Source organism: Anas acuta, chromosome 3 (genome assembly GCF_963932015.1).
Source record: "Anas acuta chromosome 3, bAnaAcu1.1, whole genome shotgun sequence".
NCBI lineage: Eukaryota > Metazoa > Chordata > Aves > Anseriformes > Anatidae > Anas > Anas acuta.
Genome location: NC_088981.1, coordinates 116,887,098 through 116,903,795, shown reverse-complemented (window position 1 = coordinate 116,903,795; position 16,698 = coordinate 116,887,098). Strand labels below are relative to the sequence as shown.

General features: G+C 56.0%; 1 protein-coding gene across 7 annotated transcripts in view; it reads right to left on the bottom strand.

Annotated features, from left to right (window-relative positions):
• Positions 1-629: 629 nt before the first annotated feature.
• Positions 630-16,698, bottom strand: part of EFR3B (EFR3 homolog B) — a 32,235-nt gene continuing 16,166 nt past the window's right edge. For 6 of the 7 annotated variants that reach the window (XM_068678965.1, XM_068678968.1, XM_068678964.1 and 3 more), the window contains 19 exons: positions 16,149-16,270; positions 14,174-14,323; positions 12,924-13,058; positions 12,527-12,605; positions 11,297-11,432; positions 10,732-10,893; positions 10,053-10,164; positions 8,503-8,554; positions 8,114-8,286; positions 7,357-7,432; positions 6,703-6,864; positions 6,173-6,304; positions 6,020-6,087; positions 5,399-5,526; positions 4,951-5,042; positions 4,051-4,099; positions 3,692-3,798; positions 3,445-3,494; positions 630-3,185 (listed from right to left, as the gene is read on the bottom strand). In XM_068678965.1, the coding sequence (XP_068535066.1) occupies positions 3,080-3,185; positions 3,445-3,494; positions 3,692-3,798; positions 4,051-4,099; positions 4,951-5,042; positions 5,399-5,526; positions 6,020-6,087; positions 6,173-6,304; positions 6,703-6,864; positions 7,357-7,432; positions 8,114-8,286; positions 8,503-8,554; positions 10,053-10,164; positions 10,732-10,893; positions 11,297-11,432; positions 12,527-12,605; positions 12,924-13,058; positions 14,174-14,323; positions 16,149-16,270 (2,091 nt within the window). In that variant the 3' untranslated portion in view covers positions 630-3,079. The remainder of the gene's footprint in view (positions 3,186-3,444; positions 3,495-3,691; positions 3,799-4,050; positions 4,100-4,950; positions 5,043-5,398; positions 5,527-6,019; positions 6,088-6,172; positions 6,305-6,702; positions 6,865-7,356; positions 7,433-8,113; positions 8,287-8,502; positions 8,555-10,052; positions 10,165-10,731; positions 10,894-11,296; positions 11,433-12,526; positions 12,606-12,923; positions 13,059-14,173; positions 14,324-16,148; positions 16,271-16,698) is intronic. The other variant, XM_068678963.1, reaches the window with a different exon arrangement.

The following is a 16,698-nucleotide window of genomic DNA, read 5'->3' as shown; positions in this document are numbered from 1 at the left end:
GGTTTGGTGTTTTGTTTATTTATTATTATTTTTTTAATGTTTTTTGTTTAATGACTGTCATAAAGTCATTAATTTCCCTCTAAATGACAAAAACGAAGATTCCTAGGTCCAAAGGAAAGCTGCATCATTTATAAAGCCATGTCCAAAGCATTTTCTGATGCGTGGAGGTGCAATGAAAGCAGAGGGGATGGGGATAAAGGTTTTTTTTTTATGGGTGCTGATCTTGGAGGTTTTTTCCAACCTGAATAATTTCACGATCTTTGCAGCTCGCAAGGGAGCCAAACCAGGGGCAGAGCCGAGCCCAGGCCCCACATTTTGCTAAACTTTTTTCCCCCAGATTGCAGGGTGAGGGGAAAACGGAGGAAATATTAAATGAGGGGATGCCACAGGATGAGAGAGGCGAAGTTGCAGGGAATTTAACTGCAGGGATGCGAGGCAAGAGCCAAATTTACCTGGAAGAGGAATAAGAAATCCTCACCCCTTCCTCCAGCCCCGAAGGAGAGGGCACGCAGGTGCCGTGGATGTGCCGAGACAGCAGACCCCAAAACAGCAGACCCCAAAACCAGCAGACCCCAAAAACCAGCAGACCCTAAACCAGCAGACCCCAAAAAACCAGCAGACCCCCAAAAAAAGATGGCAACATCAACATTTATTCGAGGGCGCATTTGGAAATCCCGACAGCCTCGTGGCCCTCTCGGCAGCCCGCTCCCCTCCTGCCCTCGGCTACACACACACACACGGGGTGGGGGGGGGGGGTAAAAAAACCCCACAGTGCCCCCGAAATACAGATGTAGGAACGCACACATGCACCTAAGGGCCAGGTTGATAGAAATATATTTTTGTCATCTATCCACGCACCAGAATCTAAACTAAAGGTGACGTACAAACGGGTCACTGACACGGGGGGGGGGACGGGGACATTTACAAGTGGAGCTGGGGGCCCGAAAGGCATCGATTTTGGGGAGGGAGGGAGGAGAGGGTGCAGCAAGGGAGCAGGGGGGGCTCGTGGAAATCCCCCCCCTCTCTCACCAGGGGTTTGTCCGTGGGGTAACATGCAGGCTGGGAGCCCCAAAGGGCAGCGGGTCCCCCAGGATGTGCCCCGTAGCAGCCCCACAGCTCTCTTTCCCCTCTTCTTTGTGTTTTTGGAGGGTTTTCCCCCCCCCAAGCACACAATTTGGGGGTTCGGTGCTTTTTTTCCTACTGCATTTCCATCGGGACAGCAACGGGAACAACCCCTCCTCGGCCAAGCGGCTTCTTCGCGTTGGCAGCCCCAAAATCTCACCCAGCCAAAATCCAGGCTCCAAGGGGGACCGGGCGGAATCCGGGGAGCAAAAAGGGACGGGAGCGGGGGACAGAAACACGGGGGGGACCCCGAAGAGGGGCAGCAGCAAGGGACAGAGCCTCGGGCGCTGGGCAGGGCGGCAGAGCCCTGCTGGGAGCGGGGAAGTGCCCCGAGCCAGCTCCGGGACCGAAATCCACCCTTGTTTTTGTTTTTTTTTTTTCCTGTCCTCTTTAAGCTAGGTCATTTCCTAAACCCGGATTTACAGGACGACCACACAAACAAGCGCTGACCTCGGGGCAGTCACAAACCGTATCCGCCACCAAGAAAAGAAAAAAAAAAGACCAAAAAAAAAAATAGAAAGATGTCGATGTGTAATTACAGCTTAAAATAACCGCGGGGAGACGTGGCAGGGAAACGTGGCGCGGGCGAAACGAGGAGCAGGATGCAGGCAGAGGTGCTGAGGCCACCAGGTGGCTGAGTTTTCCTGCTGGCCCTGTGCCACGTGTGCAGCTCCCACGTCCCCAATTTCAGACCCTCCTAAAATTGGAAGGCGTTTGGGAGCAAGATTTACCCTGTAAATTACCGAATGCCTCCCAGGCGTCCTTTTCTTCCCCATCCCTACCATCTCCAGCTTGCAATTCTGGCTCAGCAGGAGCCAAAAGGATCCCAAATTCTCCCCCGAGGGTCTTTTCTATCCCGTGTCTACAGAAAAAAACTCAACAGCCACATTTCTCCCCAGTCCAAATCCAGATTCACAGCCCGCCAGGTGCAGGGTCTGAAGGTGGGACCCCGTAAAACCCCTCTCGTTGCAGCCACCTTCCCACAGCGCTCGTGTTTTCTGAGTTGAGCCAGGATTTAATCAGAGGGATTCTGTTAAAAAAAATAAATCTCTTCAGGCCGTAACGCCAAAACTGTGAAATCCTGAACCAAAAATGTGAGAATAGCTGGTTAATGGTTGCCAAGTCCCAGCGTGGCTGCTCCTCACGCCTCGTGCCACGGCTCCGGGTGCCCCACTGCCCGCACGCTGCCTGCTGATGGCATGGACAAGAAGCACAGCTCCCCTCCTCGAAAAAAAAAAAGAAAAAAAATGAAAAAAAAAAAGCGTTTTCCCAAATAAAACATGTTTTCAGGTGACCTGGAACCAGCCAGGCTGCTGCGTGCAGCATCCACATCCGTGATGGGACAACTGCCACCCTCGTGTCGCACCGGGCACCCTCTTGGCCAGGACATCAAGGGCAGCTTTGAGGAAAATTCGGGGAATTGCCCCGCACCAGGGCAGCTGCCAGGAAAACGCAGGCCAGGAGCTGGCTGTGGGGACTGCGCGACCCCAGAGACCTGCCTGGAGCACGGGGCACGCTGCGCCCTGCGTCCCCTCCTGCTTTTTTCCACTCCCACACCCTGCAGCTTCCTCCTGCACCCTCGCCGGGGGCTCTGGCTGTGGCTGATGGATGATTTGGGGGAGGGATTCCCCAAGGATCGGGTTTGGCTTTGTGCTGGGAGGATTTAGGCGCCCGATGCTGTCCGCCAGGAGCCAGCCCCTCTCTCCTCTCTCCTCCCCAAAAGCAGAACTGCAGAGGGAGGGCAGAACCACGACACCTCCCCGCACCTCCTGCCAAAAAACGTGGCTGCAGAGGGTCACGAAAGAGAGTCCGGGAGTCAGGTCCGTGGTGCCAAGGAAGCTCGGGGTAGCCTCGGTGTCCGTGTCCCTTTCTGTCACATGCACGAGGACGCGGTCCCCGCGGGGCCGGCGCTGTCTCCCCAAGAGGTCCTTCGACCGTCCTAGCAGCGCAGCCGCCCTCAGTACACGCACAGGTCCGGGAATTTCATCTCGTACACCGGGATGGAGTGGTTCTGGGGCTGGCCGTAGGCAGCTGTGATGGTTCCCGACGGGCTCGGCGGTGGCCTGAAAGAGGAGAGAGGCAGGGAGGCGTTTTATGGGGTCGTTTTTATAAAGAAGCGAAGCCTGCTGCAAAAAAACATGAATTTTTACACCGCTTCAAACCTCCCCCATGTCCCAAAGCCGTGGGGAATTGCAGCAAACAAACCAAAAGCAAAAAAAAACAAACCCAGCGACCCTGTGCCATCACAGACACCTCGGTCCCGGGCCAGCACCCATTCCCAGAACCCAAAAAGCACCACGAGGGGGATTCTCCCCAACTCACCGTATGGTGATCTCGAAGATCTGGTTGAGTTTGCTCTGCAGCAGCGTCGCCTGCAACACACGTGGCGGCTGCGTTAGTGCAGCTGCACCCCCCCGGGACTGCAGCCCCGGCAGGATAAACACCCCGCCGGCCTTCCCCGGGGAAGGAGGAGGGTGGCTTGGCAAAATTCAGAGCCTCATCGTCACCTTCCCCCTCTCCCAGAGCCACAAACTCCCCAGATTGTGGGGATTTAGGTGTGGGGACTCACCCGGGCGCCGCAGTGAGCGGCGATCTCCTCGAAGGGGGCTTTCTGGAATTTCTCCACCACCTGACGCCTCCGCTCCCGCTCCTGCTCCTCCACGGCGACGCTGTCTACTGAAGCAGAGGGGAGATGGCTCTCAGGTGCTCCCCAAACCTCGAAGGATTTGGGCAGCCCTAAAAAAGCTGAGGATGGGTCTTCGGGGACACCCCGGGGGCAGGGAGATGGAGCTGCGTGGCCACCCTACAACCTGGGGGCAACGCTGCTGTGGCAGAGCCCTGTGGGTCCGTGGTGCACGCACGCAGAGGGGTGACTCTACCCAAAAACCCTCCCCAAAACACATCAGCCTCCTCCTCTTCCTCACTTACCTATGGCCTTCTTCAGCGTCTCATACGTGATCTCTTCTGCTGGTGCTCTCTAAAGGGAAGGGAAAAGCAGAGGGGGCTCAATACGCAGCACAGGACACGCTTTTGGGGTCAGAGCATCCCAGAAGCAGCACCAGGGGCTGCGTTCTTGCACCAAAACACAGCCCAGCCTTAAAGGACAGGGAGCTCCTGTCACCTTTCACTTTTCCTGACACCCTTCCTGCTGTGCTCGCTGGGATCCTTCAGCACCCAGAGGGGATCAGCAGTGGGAAATGGGGATTTTCTGCCCCCCACTTGCTGCCAGACCAAAAAGGGCTGAGTTGTATGCCCCTGTGCTCACTGCCAGCCAAACACGCAGCCAAAATGAAGAATTTTAACTCAGCTGCACGCTGCCAGGCTGCTAAAACAGCACCGAAGGGACAATGCAGCCTCTGCAACCCTGGTTGTGAGAAACAAAGTTGTGTTTTTGCAGTAGAGAATTGATTTTCTGTATTCCAAGGTAGTTTGGAGAAATGCTGAGTAGATAAGCGGCCAGTAGAAGGCCTCGCTGTTCCAAAATAAGGTGGAAGCTTGAGACAAACAGGATGAGCAGTGGGAGAACAGTAAAACAAAGATCACGGGTTCTCAAAACATAAGAAAGGAGAAATTAAAGGGGTAAAAAAAAAGAAAAAATTGGACATATATGGTGTAGAGGAGCGTCAAGTAGCTTGTGAACCTGTAGTACTCAGCCATGAGGAAATGGGAGGTGATCAGGTGTCGAGGAATAAGGAATAAAAGGTTAGGATTTGTTTACTAAAATGTGCTCCTGGTTGACAGGATGCCCGCCCTAGCAATCAGGAATAAAATAGCTTCACAGAAGGTCCTGTCTGAGGAAAATCATTGAGATTTTTTGTCTCATGGTACCTGCTCTCGCTCAGGACTGTTTCTAGACTCCACCTCGACCTGCAGGGAAATGGTCTCACCGATGCTCTTCCTCTTGGACAGGCGATCTTCATCTGGGGAGGAAGAAAACGGGCAGGAGAGCTGATGGCAGCCACCCTGGCACCCCCAGATGTGCCTCATGTCCCCTCCCCAGGGTAGCAGCCAGTCTGCTCAGGTTTTCACCCAAATTCACCCAAGCCCAGCAGGCTTCGTGGCTCCATCAGTCCAGCCAGCCATGCACGTGGCGACCCCAGAAAGCTCCCACCTGATAGTTTTGTGCCTCAATTTCCCCAAAACTGCGCCTCTAAGGGAAGGCAGAGCAAACACCGGGCCCACGTGTGGCACAAGGACTTCAAATCCCCGTTACTGTGCGGAATCAGGGACTGGTTTCCTGCCCCACGGCCCTCCTGCACCCCAGGGCAGCACGTACCTGTCAGCTGGGGGACGTAGGGAGTGCTGAGGCGGTCCGAGTTGTAGCCGCTGCCCCCCAGCACCTCGCTGATCTTGCTCTGCCAAAAGAAGACCTCCGGGCCCAGGCGGTCGAGGCTCTTGCTCAACCTACAGGGATGGAAAAAAAAAAAAAATGAAGCCCAGGGGAAATGGGAGCACCTCTTCTGCTCAGGGAACAGCACCAGGAGGTTTCCAGCCCCTTTTGGTCAGGAACAGTGGGCTCACGTGGCTCCACTTTGTGTCACCACAGCTGGAAATCACAGAATCACAGAATTTCTAGGTTGGAAGAGACCTCAAGATCATCGAGTCCAACCTTTAACCTAACAAACAGTCCCCACTAAACGAAATGGCACGGTATCTCCGCACACACTGGTGTACGGCCACCTGGGAGTGCCAGCTTCGGCAGCTGGACCCTTCCCTGACTGCACGGGGTCCTCCTCGTATCCAAAAAAAGGATGGAGAACACTCGATGCCATCCCCAGATGGGAAAGGAAGACAAGCAGAGGCACACAAAGGGCTGATCAACTCTACCACTCCTATAGGTGCTGAGTCCTCAGGATCAGCTGGCAGGGAAGAGGATTTTTCCAGCAGAGGCTCTCACCTGGGTCTCTCCACAAACACATCCTCGGGGAGCAGATAGGGAGCCTCCTTCTGCCGCATCTGGATGACCTGCGGAAGGCAAGGAACCGAGCTCAAACCTCGCAGGTGCCTGGGGGGCTGCAGCACGCAAGGATTCAGCCCGAGCCCTTCGCACCTCGTGGATGTGCTGGCAGAAGGTGGGCACGGTGATGAGCTGGCTGATGAGGTTCAGGTAAGCTGCTCCGAGGGCAAAGAGCGCGCAGCGGTTGTACGCCGTCAGGTTGTCTTCGTTAATCTGGGCGATCTCCTGCAGCAGAGAGAGACAGAAAACCATGAGACGGGGACAGGCAAGGTCCCAGGGGGGTCCCCAGCCACCTCCCAGCACCAGCGCCCTGCAAACATTTCAGCTTTTGGGGCACTGCAGAAGTTGGCACGCTGATTAGGATCAATCCCTGCAAGTGCAGAGCTGATCCCACTGCGGCAGAAGAAACGGGTGAGGAATTTGCATCCCCCTTGCTCAGAGACCCCAGCTCCAAAATAAATCCCCCTCCCAGAGGCTCCTTCAGTTCCTCCACGGCCTCTTCCCAAGCGTAGCCACACCTGCAGAGATTACACCTGGAGGGGACGAAGCCAGGGAAGACGCTGGGGAAGGAGCATCCCGGCCCACCCCGCGCCAGCAGCACGCCCAGCTTCCCGTCTGCCCACCTGCACCGCCAGCACCAGGCGGATGAGGTCCACCACAACCTCCTCGTTAGCCAGCTCGATGCTGATGAGCATCAGCATGCTGTAGAGAGCCTCGTAGTGAGCCTGCACGTTGCTCTCCTCCTTGCAGATCAGGTAGATGTGCCGGTAGAGCTGCTGGCCGTGCTGTTGGGACACGGAGGGACAAGGTCACCTACTGAGAATCCTCTGCAAACAACGCTTCCATCGACACAAAAAAAAGAAAAGCAGCAGGGCCCAGCAGAGGGGCCACCATTCATGGTGATCCGGAGCTCTTTAGATCACTAAGCAAATGAAGAAAGCCCCGGGAGAGGCAGCTGTGACCACCAGGTGGTGGTTTCACCGCCAAAAAGCTGGGAGAAATAAAAATAATGAAAAAAACAACAGGCAAATTTAAAAATCACTCGATAAGCAGCATTTGGGACACCAGCACAGCCTGGAATAGCCATTTCTTGGGGCAAACAGCAGATTTAGAGGTGTACAAAGGCCCATGGACAAATCCCACTGGCTTTTCCCGAGGATATCCCCGGGTTTAGTGGTCTCATGGGACCCCAGGTCCCTATTGTAGCTTGGGGAAACCCAGACACTGTTCCCACACGGGTCTGTGTAAGGACAGCTCGACCCAAACCCCGACTCTACCTTCTTCATGAAGACAGTATCCTGGCGCGAGCACTTCTCCACCTTCAGCTTCAGGACTGAGATGTCGCTGATGGTGCTGCAAGGAAGGGGAAAGGGAAAACTCAGAGAGGAGGAGGTTTGCACGATTCCCACACGCCTGCAGAGCTCTGGCCAGGAACAAGCCCTCCGGGAGGAACCAAGGGTGGGGAAGCTGAAGGTTGGCTTCAAAACCCGTGTGAGCAATTCGGATATTCAAGAAGAGCCAAATCACTACAGGATTTCAAGGCAGTGGCACTCAGGAACACAAAGGCAAGTTGACGAAGCAGCATGCACGCAGGCTACTTTTAGCAGGACCACCGCAAACCCCATGGAGGTTTATTTCCATGTGAGATTAGTCACCTTCTTCTGATTTAGCTTCATTCCTCTCCAGAGTAAGGCTAGCTAAATGCAGCGCAGCGCCACCCAGCAGGGCTATCTGTGGGGATGCAATGCAGTCGATGAACCCCCTCGAGGATATCACTGCTCCTGCCAATCCTCCCGGGAGAAGTTCTGCCTGACCACGCTCGTGCCACATCCCCCTGGGCACGGAGAGGCCCCCACACCCCTCTGGCTCCCGGCAGCATTAAACCACCCCAAAAACTGGCACGTGATTTAATAAGAACTCTTCCAGCAGCTCCCAAGCCTGCCGGCACCCTTAAACCTGGCAGATCTCCCTCCCCAAATCCTGCTCTGTGGGGTCTGCGGGTCCCAGCCCCGCCGGGGAGCCCCGGGCACGGACCTGATGGTGGTGAATTTCTGCCGGTTGCCGTGGCGATCGATGAAGCTGATGAGGATTTCGAGGACGAAGAGGCGTATCTCGGCATCCTCCATGAGGGCAGAGGAGAGCAGCCTGTCCAGGAAGGCGCTGGGAAGCGCCGTCAGCATGTTACTGCACTGGAAGCCCACGGAGACCTGCAGGCATCAAGGAAAAAAAAAGGCAGGGAAGGGGAAAGTGCCACTCAGGGGGTTAAAATGCAGCAGTAAAAAGGGGATGCAGGCAGAAAAAAACTAAGTAGAGATGGAGCTCTTCCTAAACTACCCCAGGGGAGAGAGGTTCTGAGCTCAGGACCCTCACAGCAGGCCATGAAGGGGCTGGGCACGCCTGCAGGGACAGGGACAGCTTCATACCTGCAGCAGGGATTTCAGGAGCATGATCTGCGTCAGCCGGTTTCGGTTCTCCCTGCCAGAGAGAGAAGAAATAAATGGTAGAAGCCATGGGACAAAGCAAACAACCCTCCTCCCACCCCCCCAAAGAACAGAGAAGCCTCAAAGGGCAGGAGCAGCATCCTGGAAGTCACCGCTGCACACAGCTGTGCTGTCAAAGTCCCTAAAAAATGAGCACTAGGTTTAACAAAGAGAAGAAATCTTGAAGTCTTTATTGTCTGAACTCAATCTTCTACTGGAAGAAAGGGACACATGGAGCTCTGGAGGGATTTCCAGACTGTCCCATCACCAAAACCTGCTACACCCCAAGAGGCAGCACTCCCCGAGGTGGCACCGCAGGCTGCAGCTCCTCTGCAAGCTGCTGGTTGGGTTCAGTCAGACATCCATAGCAAGCACCAGCCCTCACATCTCCTGGGATTTAAAAATTCTGCCTGGAGGAAGCTCAGGAGCTGGTAAAGGAGCGGTGACAAACAGCACGGCCACAGAAACGCTGAGAAGAGGCTGGTGAGTGGCAGCAGGGGGCTACAGGCACGATCCTGCTGCTGCAAAGAGAGCTGCTGAACAGCCCGGGGAGCCCAGCACGTCTCTCACGACAGGAATCGGGATCGAACCAGGAGCTACCCCCACGTGAGCGAGGAGCAGAGCACGTCTCCCATCAGCCCGAGCCTCTCTGCCACACAGAAACAAGTGGGAACAGCCTGACCACACTCTGGGGATAAATATAGCCTGGAAATCTGTTCGCTCTTTACCTCCACGTTTCAGCGCCGCTACCCTCGCTCCAAATAGCTCTCAGCCTCGGCTCCAGCACTCCTCAAGGGATTGTGTTGTTTGGGTGTTTTCCTTTCCCCCTCTTCCCCCGCAGCCTACCACGCCGCGGCAATAAAAGCCTGGAGGCAGCTCGGAGGGGCCAAAAACAGGGTGGGGAGGCAGCAGGGAACAGCTGGCCCCACGAAGCCATAAGCTTCTCAAAAACATAAGCTCCTCAAAAGCCACGGCCGCCTCGCTGCTCTAAGCACCCTGTCTGAAGTCACTCCCCTGAGTTTTATTCTTTCTTCCCTGCTAATTTTGGACGGCACCCCAGGGCAAACAAAGCTCCTTACCCAAATCTTTCTGGTGCCCAAAGAAAAGCAGAATTTCACTTTCCCCCTTAATGTGTTTCTAAGGACCTCAAAACCTGGTAATCATGGCTGCAGCAGACAGCAAAGCGTTTTGAACAAGGATCTCATGTTCCTCAACTCCCCTTGGTGGAAGCTCTCGATGCCCAGACTTTCCAACAATGGAAATAAAATATTGAGATCAAAGAAAATATCGATAAAATTGAGATCAAATAAAATATTGAGATAAATGGAGATAAAATGACCCACCTCCCACCTCGTCCCCAAAAGTGGGAAGTTTCAGGAGCTCCCCAGCACTTCCAGCCCCACGTTCGAAGCTTTTTACCTCCAGTCACGGGACAGAGGAAGGAGAGCAGGGCAGGGGAGAGGAAGAGGAGGGAGGAAGGCACCCGTTCTCACCCAGCTTTGCCAGCCTCGATGGACTGCTGCGAGGACGGCAGCGGCACCTTGTTCATGATGAAAACCATCACCTCGGACTGCTGGTACGTGGGCAGCGTGCTGGCGAAGGACCCTGAGGGGACAAGGACACGCTGAAAACTTGTGAGGCACAGCCCACCACCCACAGGACCCGCTGCCCTAAAAGCACCAGGGCTGTGGGGTCGGCCAGCCCACCCTGCTCCAATCCAGCCCTCGGCCAGGCTGGGATAAGGAGAAAACCTCCCTGGATCTGATACCTGCAGGCAGATTTTTCCTCCAGGTGATTCAAAACCCATCCAAGCAGGAGGAAAAGCCCCAGGCTCAGGTTGAGAGAAGCCAAGCCCTGCCTCCAACCCCTTTTTTTTTTTTTTTGGGTACATCCCCACCTTCACCAGCTCCAGCAGGCTCCACCTGCCCTCTCCTCCTTCCTTTCCTTCCTCCCTCAGGGTCTCCCACCCGGGGAGAAGCACGGCTCTGCCCTCACACCGCAGCTCCTCCGGGGATTGCTGGGGCTGCGATGCCACCTGGCGATAACCCACAGCCACACAAGGGATAAATCCCACTTCCCGGGGCTGCTTTTAGGATGGGGGCGATTCCGTTTCACCCTGAGACGCAGAGGCAGAAAGCTCCCACCCCAGCACAGCGCCACAGGAAGCCTCACCTATGGTTTTAATGACGGCCTCCTGGAACATCCTCTCCTCGTGCTCCTTGATGATCTTGGTGCTGACGCCCGCGGTGCAGTCGTAGCTCCCCGTCAGCGCGTAGTCGATGCTGAGCCGCAGCTGCCTCAGCAGGGTGTTAAACACCTCCAGCACCGTGGGACCTGCGAAGAAAAGATGGGAGAGCTGGGCCAGAAGAGAGCCGTGCTTCTTCCCAGGGAGCTGGAGCCTCTCATTTCCCTAAGGATGGTGTGGTTTGCATCTCCTGTTACCCCATAAACAGATTGAAAACCCTTTTGGCAAAACACACGGTAAGTTTTAAACCTATCGGTCAAGATAGGAGGGAAACAGACTTCTAGGGGCAACAGCAGCTCGGTGTATTCAGGGCAAGCCCCAGAAAAAGAGCCCTGAAAATCCCTTTGCCCCCCTGCGTGGAAGCGAGGGCTGGCATCACATCCAGCTGCCTAAAGCCAGCCGTATGTGGGTGTCGTGCTCAGGTGCCCTGAAATAGCACCCAAAAAATCCCCAGCTCTCCTGGATGCTCCGGACCAGATCCCATGCACCTACCTACAGATCCCGAGGCTGCAATCACCGCTGCCTCCGACAGGACCTCGACGATGCCCGCGCGCACGGTGGCCGCGCTCTTGCTGTTGGCATCCAGGTGCCCCAGCAGCTGCTGGATCACGAGGTGGGAGTGCTGGGGCTGGAAGGGAAACGTGAATATCAGCGCAGGGGCCACGTGCACAAGGCAACGACCCGCTTCTGTAACCCCACAGAGCCACCGAGGACAAATCCCGTGCGTGTGCCCAGCTGTGCCGAGTCCCTCGCTCTTTCCAACACAGCTCCGGCTGCAAAACGAGAGGGCACCCCCAGAGGAAGTCGTTTTTACAAGAGCTCGGAGCAATTTGCACAGGAAAAATGATCTGAAGAGTGGCTGAGATCGAAGGAAATTGTGACGATTAATCCTGGGGATTTCAGGGAGAAGGGTCCCGCTGAGTTATTGTGACCCTACACCTCCAGCAGGCATTAACAGGATTTTATAAAATCTAGCAGGGCTGTAAAGGATTTTAGGCAATTTGCAGGATTAGAAACATGAAACGAAAGTGGGGGGATGGCGACGTGCTCGTCAGAGCACTGCTTCCCCGAGCAGGGCTGTGGCTTGGCCGAGTCCAACACAAAGCAAACTGCCAAGGGGGTGAAATGGGGCAGCCCCAGCACCATGGGGAGTCAGCACTGTGCCCGTCATCACACAGGGACCCGTGCATGGAAAAAAAAAAAGGACATTTTCCTCATTTTCCTTCACTTTGGGGGTTAACTAAATGGAAATTCCATAGCCAGGGCTCCCAGTGAAAAGGGGAAGAGCCTGGCGGGGTCTGTCCCTGTTTAAGGGCTTCCCACCCCTCCTTTTCTGCAGGGACAGGGAGCTGGGGTTCACTTCCACGGCAGTGATCTGGGAAGAGGCAGCTTCCCCCCCAAAGCCCGCCTGCTTCCTTCGGAGCATTTCACAGCCTGCTGCCAACCCGTCTGATTCAGCAGGGCTTTGCTTTCTGCCGAGAAGGAGGCAGGCACTGCCGGGACTGAGATACAGGCACCCTAAAACGCACCCGGGTGGCACCCAGCATTTATCTGGGGGGTCCCCAGCCCACCCTGCCAGTCTGCAGCCTGTTTTGGGGCACATTTTGGGGGCTGGATCCATCGCAAGAGCTCGGTGTCGGCGCTGTGGGGATGCAGCAATGCGGCAGCTGCTCTGAGTCAGCCCAGCCCCAGCCTCTGGCTGGAATCCCCCCAGCTCCCCACCTGGATGGAGTACATGATGATCCTGAAGCAGCGGGTGGCAAAGATCTTGGGCTCCCAGAGCGAGTGGTTATCCAGGTGGCTGGGGAGAGATGGAAACGAAAGGGGACGGTAACTGCAGGTCCCCCGAGGCACGCAGTGTCCGGGGACAGCCAGGAGCAGCAGGGAGCAAGCGACACGGGTGAGAGCAGGGTCACCAACTGCTCTCTGAAGCCATTTTTCTCAGCAACAGGTATCTATCCAGTGTTATTTTCCCTCAACGCATCCGAAAAGGAGAGCCTGAAGCCCGCTCACCGCCTCCAGCACGCTGCCGGAGGAGCACGTGCCTTCACCCCAGCTCCAGCCCTCGTCATCTGCTTCTCCGTGCCCTCGTGTCGAAAAAGAAGGAGGCCCAACTTACATGAGGACGGGTTTGATGGCGTTCTTGATGTTGCCGTACGCCGCCCGGCCCAGCAGCTCCCTCAGGCACCTCTCCGCCAGCTCCGTGGGGCTCTCCTTCTCCTTCTCCGTGGCTTGCAGCGGCGAGGGGGAGCGGCTGTGAAAGCAGAGGAGGGCGATAAGAGTGGAGCCGAGCGTGCAGAAGCAGTGGGGGGAGAAGAGGCACGGAGCCCAGACGGGGAGGGGATGGAGCAGAGCTGTCGTGGGATCCGCCTCGAGCCCCTGCTGCCACGGGTCACCCTGCCAGGAAGGCATCGGGGCACAACCCAGGCATAAATTGGTGCTGGGTTTGAGCCAAATCAGAGGGCGCTGCAGGTACAGGGATCCCAGGGCCCCCTGGATGTTTGGGATGGCCCCGTTCCCAGCCCCACGCCGTGTCAGGCTGCAGGAACAGCCCCCACATCCCCCGGACTGGAAGGAGACTCAGTTATCAGGATGTTATCAGTCTCCCAGGGGGGACGCAGCCTCCCAGAGGAGGAAGAACAAAGCAGGCGGCGTGGCGCAGCACAAATCTCGCTGAACACGCACGCCCCAGAGGGGATCCCTCCCTTTTTCCACGCTGGGGCCGTGTGGCATGGCAGAAACACAGCAAACGCCTTTTTTCCACTCCATTGCTTCAGTTCACAAGCAAAAAGGGGATTGCATCCGGCCAAAAGCTGTCTTGCCAGGCCTGATCTCTCTCTCCTAAGCTTCAAAAGGAAAATCCCGGGAGAAATCCGTGCCTGCTTCCCCACTCTGTGCTTCTCAGCTGAGCGACTCCCCTTCAGACACGCAGCTGGTGGCAAGCAGGCAGCCAGCAGGGGGTTATGCCACAAGAACGGAGGGGCAGAGCTCTATTTCAGCTCCTAACCTAATTGCTCAGGTAGCGTTTCGGCACAAATCCTTGCAGGGGTCAGCCCACGGAGCAGGCAGCTCGGATTCTTCGCAAACAGAGCGTGTCCTACCTGCAGGGATGGTGCTGAGAGCTCTCCTCCACAAGAACCACGCTGCCCTGCAGTGGCTGAGCCAGCAATCACCTTCCCAGCACCAGGTACCAGGCAAAGCTCCTGCCATCTGCATCATCCTCCAGCAAGGAAACTCGCAGGGCTTCCCCTCCGACCACCCACAGCTTTTTTTTTACACCAGGTGCAGGCACAAAGCAGCCCACGGTGCCCCCCCCCCCAAAAAAAAGCTGGATGAAAGCAGCCCCGAAGCTGCCGGCAGAGCCCTCACCTCTCAGCCTCCTCCACGTGCTGCAAGTTGAAGAGCAGCGAGGGCACGATTTTGTCCATGTGCTGCGGGTCCCAGATGTTGGCCTGGAGTTCGTCGTTCACCGTCTTCCTCACCACCCCTTGCAGGCCTTTAATGCCAGACATCCGGATCCTGGGGGACAAAGCGACATTAAAAGGTTACCCGTCTATATCCGTAGATAAAACTTCACGTTTATAGACACACACATACACACGGGGGTGAAATTGTACAAGAAGTTGGAGAAAAGGTGCTGATTTCTGCCCCGCAGGAGGGGTTCACACTGATAATGCCCCAATTCTCAGCTCTGGGCCCGGTACACCCCAAGGATGTCGCTCTGCCCTGCATCCCAGAGAGATTCAGCTTCCTACAAACTGACAGATCCAGGCAGGAAAGGCTCTAAATCAACCCAAATCGTTGTGGCAGCAGCAGGCGGCTCCCATCCACAGCCTTTCCTTCTCCAGGCGAGCTGCAGCCACGCTCTAACCCAGATGGAGAGGTGGCACCGGCCTCTCCCGAGGGATTTGGTTCTGGTTTTTACGAAGGATTTTGTTGCTTCCTCTGGTCCCAGTAACCACACCCCCAGGGATGCTGGACAGCAGGAAACCGAGATGTGCTGTGACACCCGTGTCTTTTCTGGGTCCAGAGTTCTTGACCTAATCAACAAAGTCATCAGGAAAAATCTCCCTGCGCAGCTAAGTCTGAAACCAGCCCCTCCAAACCCTTTGCTAGTGCCTAAGAAAGACAGAGAGCAGAAATAAACGCATTGAATAACCTGCTCTGAGGGCTCCCTAACACATTTGCAGACCCAATCAAGGCAACGATCTGCCCACGACACTGTTCTTGAAGGACCACCGAGCAGCAGCAAGGTCGCAGGAACACCGAGCCCTCCTTTTTAATTACAGGAGAGGCTGAATTTCCTCCTGCATCAGCAGGGCCCTAAAAGTCAATCGGAAATAATGAGCCTTCGCCATTGCTTCCTGATCAAAGAAGCGACCTGCAAGTCTGCAGCAGCGACAGGAGGCTGGAAGTCCCCAGAAGAGCAGAAAACCTCAAAGGTTCAGGGTTTCAAACCTCAGGGGTTCAAGGTTTTAAACCTCAGGGGCTCACCCCTCTGGAAAAGGGCTGGTCCCTGGTACTGCAGCTCCAGGAACAGCACCAGGCTGTGCAGAAACGCTGCCTGACACCTTGATTTCACTTAAAAATCGCCCCTGGCAGCAGCCACGGGTGCCACGGTGCTGTGCCATCAGCACCTCGCGGGGAGGCACGCAGCCATTTCAAGCGCTGGGCCTTTTTCAACACGCCACCGCGAGCTCTGGCAGCAGTAAACAACATTAATCTGTCTGCTTTCGTCCTAATTAATCCCCTCAGGGTACGTTTCCCAGCGCAGCAAAGCCGGGTCGGTGCTCAGCGCCGTCTGGAGACACACGGCCACCTTTAAAGGTGGAAAATAACAGCCCGCAGCTGCAGGAGGCACTTTCTGAAAGTGCTTTCGTTCTGCTAAAACTGGGCTTCTTCCCAGCACCAGCACCTTTTGGAACTGGGAAACAGGGTCATGCAGGTGCTGCCTGCCCACGTTTTGCCCCAAAATGAGAAGTTTCAAGCGTGCTGTGCCCAAGGGCGCGTTTGTCCCTTGTCGTGTGCTCACAGCAAGCCAACGCCTGGGCGGAGCTGGCCCTGTGGCCAGGGCAGAAAATGCAAACTGGCTTTTCTCATGTGCTGCACTGCATTTTCTACGCTTGTTTCATCCTCCCAGAGAGGCAGCAGGGCTTAAAGTTGGGAAAATAAAGGAGGGGAGAGAAGAGCAGATGATTTTAAGCCTGAAAGCGCCCAGCTCTGGGGAATCACAGCACCAAGCAATCGGTCCGTGCAGCCTGCTCCCAAAATGAAGTGTTTCTCCAGGAAAAAAAACAAAGGCTGGGGGCACAGGGAAGGCCCCCAGCACACTCGTGGCACTCACTTCGTCCGGATCTCCAGGTCGTCGTGGCTGGAGTGGCACATCTCGCTGAAGCGGGAGACGAAGAAGTCGTAGCTGCGGTGGTAGGAGGGGGTGTCCTCCTCGATGTTGGCAAACTTCACGAACTGGGAGGGAAGAAACAGAGGGTGAGCACGGAGAAAACGACAAAAAGAGTCTCAAAACGCCTCTCCAGACCAGCAAACACGCCCCAGGCTCCAGCAGCGCTGCGAAGGACGCCGCTAGGGCAGCTTGCACGTGCTCAGGGCCACAAAACAGCTGCACCCAGGATGTCCCCAGGCAGGAACGTGTCACTGCACGGCCCCACGGGGCTGCAGCAGCGCTCAGGTCTGGCTCTGGGTGCTGTCAGCCTCACCGTGAGCCCAGCAGTCCCAGCAGAGGGCTGCAAGAGCAGCAAGGCACTGAGTTAGAGAATAACGAGAGAGAAATGTGCCCCCAGCTTCTTTCCAGCCTCCCAGCTGGCACAAAAACCTTCTGAGCTTTCCCAAATGGGTGAAAACAGCCTGGGGAATGACAAGGAAACAGCCCAGGTCTG